This window comes from Penaeus monodon, chromosome 28 (assembly GCF_015228065.2).
Source record: "Penaeus monodon isolate SGIC_2016 chromosome 28, NSTDA_Pmon_1, whole genome shotgun sequence".
In the NCBI taxonomy this organism is placed as follows: Eukaryota; Metazoa; Arthropoda; class Malacostraca; order Decapoda; family Penaeidae; genus Penaeus; species Penaeus monodon.
In genome coordinates, this window is record NC_051413.1 from 25,365,696 (window position 1) to 25,366,779 (window position 1,084).

Genomic DNA, 1,084 nt, shown 5'->3' on the forward strand with positions numbered 1-1,084 from the left:
ATTACCGCAATAATCACCAACCGCAATAATAATCTCCAACGCGACAATCTCCACCATCAGCGAGCCTAGTCTCCGCCGCCACTTTACCTCCTTCTTAAGTCCTCCGCCCTTTCGAAACGGCTCAAAGTCATTTTTTCCCCTTTCTCTCGTATGTATTTTCTTCAGATTTCATCGCTGGGGGGAAGACGTCTTTGTCAGGAGGAATATGTATTTTTTCGGAGTATTTGTCGGTCGAAAAATTTATCCGAAGGGGGACTTTTGGGCGGCGGGAAGGGGGTAAAATCGAGTCCGCGGTGTCCCCGGTCGAGTTCGCCGGCTTCGGACGCGGCCAATATCAGGGCGCAGCGATTTGTCGGAGTTCCACTCAGGCACAATATTTGGAAAATGGTGGCTAGAGAGTGCAAAACTTTAGTCAAACAAGTGCGCCCTGATTGGTCCACACCGATCAATGTTTGTCTCAACACGCTGCTGATTGGCTAGAAGGCGGAGCCAGATTTTGTGGGCGGCGCTAGCTCCTTCTTCGGCCAATGAGAAAGCTGGAATCGAAGGGTCAGTGGGCGGAGCTCGGCAGCTCGGTAAGTTATTCTTAAGTCGGTCTGGCAAGTTAGAGGACAACATTAATCATCTGTGAGCCGCAGAATCCAGGTGCATCGGCGGCCGCTCTGTGTGTGATTGTGCGCGTGTCTGCCACGTGTTGTGGGGCTTTCGATATTCCCCAGCCAGTGAACTTAATATGGATTCAGTGTGTGGGCGTGAGTCGTCGGTGTCGCCACCCACGGTGGTGGCGCCCGTGGCCGTAAAACCTCCTCCTTAGTGACGCCCACGCGGTGGCAGCGCCCACGGACCAGCAGCGCCTGCTGTACCAGCTCGCTCTGGCCGAGCGCCTCCGTCTCGCCTCCGCCGGCCTTGCCTGGGCGCGGCCTCCGCTCACCGCGCACCACCCTCACCTGCAGGACGCGGGCGTCGGAGGCCACCTGGTGGGCGGCCTGATGAGCAACCCGCTCATGGGCGGCATAGGATCTCCTCTCATGGGGGGCCTAGGCTCCACCGGCTTCGGCGGCGCGCTGATGGGCGGGCAGGGCGG

At 58.0% G+C, this 1,084-nt stretch overlaps 1 protein-coding gene across 1 annotated transcript in view; it reads left to right on the forward strand.

Annotated features, from left to right (window-relative positions):
• Positions 1-6: 6 nt before the first annotated feature.
• LOC119590966 (forkhead box protein L1-like) overlaps positions 7-1,084 on the forward strand; it is a gene marked incomplete in the record, with an annotated part of 2,157 nt that continues 1,079 nt past the window's right edge. Inside the window, 2 exon segments of the mRNA XM_037939700.1 lie at positions 7-802; positions 804-1,084. Coding sequence (XP_037795628.1) covers positions 734-802; positions 804-1,084 — 350 coding nt within the window.